Below are 2,940 nucleotides of genomic sequence, written 5' to 3' on the forward strand. Positions count from 1 at the left end.
ACAAGGTATGCTAAGAAAACCTTATTGTGTTGCGTTGAATTCATTTTTTTAGCCATCTTGCTCCAGTCATGCCTGCTTTGAGCATTAAGGTTTTCCCTCTCGAATCTACACTGAGCGAAAATGGAAGTATTTGTTTCATTTTGCTTCAGGTATCTTCAGGTATCTTCACTCGCAGAGTTAAATTTGCTCAAATTAGGACTAATGAACCGTATATTCTTACAAATTTGGAATGGATGAACCCAACTCACCGCGTGATGTTGTTGGCTTTTGTTGATTGGGTCTATTGACGATTAAAGAACCAACCAACACAATACCAAACTGAAAAACAATGAAACCATTAAGGTATGCTCGCTTAATAGCTGCACTTATTATAGCACTATTGTTTTTCACTCAATACCATGTTGATTCAGTGCAAGGAGCTACCACCACATGTTTTGGCCTAGCTAGCACCAATGCATTGGTATGTTCAGGTTACGGAAGATGTTCAGCCACAGATGTGTGCACATGTAACGAGGGTTACTATGGTAATTCTTGCAACAAGCAATATAGAATTACATCTCGAACAACAGTATTTGGTAAGAAAGGAGAAATAGGTAGCTATTATAAAGGATTGATTTTTAGTAGTACAGGATATGGTATTTCAGATGTTGAAGGAGATGAATTTCTATACTATATTGATGAATCTCGTGTCCGTAAATTGAACATGAACACTGGTATTTCTAGTAGTACTCGTATGGGCGTTCCAGATCCAGACCGTTCTTATGCCATCTCAAACATTAAATGTGTGCAAAGAAAAGGGAAAAAATTCTGCTATGCCATTCAAGACATCTCCTCTGTGTCGGTTTTCATATTTGGTCCAGACAGTTCGATTATGTATAACACACCATTCCAATATTCAGTTACAGTTCAATACGATCCGGTTCGTGACTGTCTCTTTTTGTATAGTAGAACAACACTTTACCAACTCACAAACCTGGACAATTTTAATGGAACTAACTGGTCAGTGTATATCAAATCAGTACCCACAGATTATAGTTGCTTTACTGTTACTACCAATGGTGATTTGCTTTTTTGTGATTCTACTTATAAAAATCTTGTCAAACTCAAACAAGATGGTACCAAAACCACTCTGGCCACTGGAATGAACCATTATAAGGGAATGTACATTTCAAATTATAATGAAATATTCTGGTATGAAAAGGGATTTATGAAGAAATTTGATGGTACCACTTTCAAGACTGTAATGACTTTAGATTGTTCTGATTATGCAGAGTTTGGATTGGGAAGAGAAAACAACACATTTTACCAAATAGATAATAATGTGATTGAAAAACTAGTTTATGGATTGACTTGTGTTGATAATAGGTGGAAAGGTGATAATTGTGATGAAGTTGCTCTGTTTTGCAATTCTGTCCCATTCAATGACTCGAAAGTTTGCTCTGGACATGGTAGTTGTCAAACTGGAGAAGTGTGCAATTGTAACTATGGTTATACTGGTACTGACTGCGAGTCACTCATAATTACATGTTTTGGAGCAAGGGCTAGTAATGGAGGTGTTTGTAGTGGTAGGGGAAAATGCATTGCAAATGACACTTGTGTTTGTAATGATGGGTATTATGGAAATAACTGTCATGTTGACACTTGTTTTAATATTTTAGGAAATAGTTCCAGTGTTTGCAGTGGTAATGGTTATTGCAGAGGAACAGATAATTGTATTTGTTATGATGGATTTGCAGGCCCACTATGTAATAATACAGTTAGTACAGGAATTACATCATTTAAAGTTTCAGATTTTAACTTTCCAATGCCTAGAGGAAAGTTTGTTTCAAACGAATCACATTTGATTTATCATGACGAAACAACCCTAGAAGTGCTGGCAATTTCTTTTCAAACCAAGGCTGTTAGTTTACTAGGTTACTTTACTCAATCAACAGTAGAAGAAATGCGCTATTACAATGGAATAGTCTATTTTATTGATAGTACCAAGAGTTTGAGATTTCTTCCAGAGGGAGGATTTACCCAAAAAATTACTGGTTCTATTACTGGTGCTTCCTATTTGAAAACTGCAACAACGTATGGAACTTTCACAGGTGAAATTCAAACCTTTCAAGTTTGTTCACAAGGAATTATATTTGTGGAGCAAAATACTGGTAAAATTTTTAAATTGGTCTTTGATTACAAAACAGGAGAAACTCAATTTTTTCACATTGCTGGTAAAGGTTATACAGAATCTGGAAAATCATGGAGTTTTAGCAATGGTAATGGAAAGCCGTTAGATGCTACACTTGGGTACATTAATTCTCTTCTCATCAATGACAATGGTGATTTATTTATGGTGGATACAACCAATCATGTTATACGTCAGTTTAACCTATTAGGAACCTCAACAATTGCGACAACAGCTGGTGTAGGTACATCAAAGGGATATTCTGGAGATGGTAAGAGTGCAAAATCATCCTTATTGAGTTTAAATCTCAATTCCACACTATTGCACTACAATGGTGCCTTAATGTTCTTTGATGGAGGAAATAACCTTATAAGAAAGGTACTGAATGGAATCTTGTACGATGTTGCAGGTAGACAGACCCTTGGAGGAGCTGCAACAATTGGTTTGGACAATACCAAAACAAGTCTTTTACTCACCAATCTTTTCAAGACTTCTCAAGGAGATATTGTCTTTAAGGACACGACAGGAAAATACATGGCTTTGGATATTTCTTTGAAATGTGCTGAAGGATTTACTGGAAGTAAGTGTGATGAGCCATTGAAATGTGGTGGAAGATCCTTCTTGGATCCAAATGTTTGTTCTAAAAGAGGTCCGTGTCTTTCTACAGGAGTATGTGATTGCCCTTATGGTTGGACTGGAGATAGTTGTGAATTTGCTATCTGTTTCAATGTTGCTGCTAATGATGCTTCAGTTTGTGGGGAAAGGGATCTTGT

At 36.4% G+C, this 2,940-nt stretch overlaps 1 protein-coding gene across 1 annotated transcript in view; it reads left to right on the plus strand.

The window, feature by feature from the left end:
- Nucleotides 1-328: 328 nt before the first annotated feature.
- The window catches only part of NAEGRDRAFT_63158 (uncharacterized protein), a gene marked incomplete at both ends in the record, with an annotated part of 3,304 nt that continues 692 nt past the window's right edge, over nt 329-2,940 (plus strand). Inside the window, one exon of the mRNA XM_002681229.1 lies at nt 329-2,917. Coding sequence (XP_002681275.1) covers nt 329-2,917 — 2,589 coding nt within the window. The remainder of the gene's footprint in view (nt 2,918-2,940) is intronic.

This window comes from Naegleria gruberi, assembly GCF_000004985.1.
Source record: "Naegleria gruberi genomic scaffold NAEGRscaffold_6, whole genome shotgun sequence".
NCBI lineage: Eukaryota > Heterolobosea > Eutetramitea > Acrasida > Naegleriidae > Naegleria > Naegleria gruberi.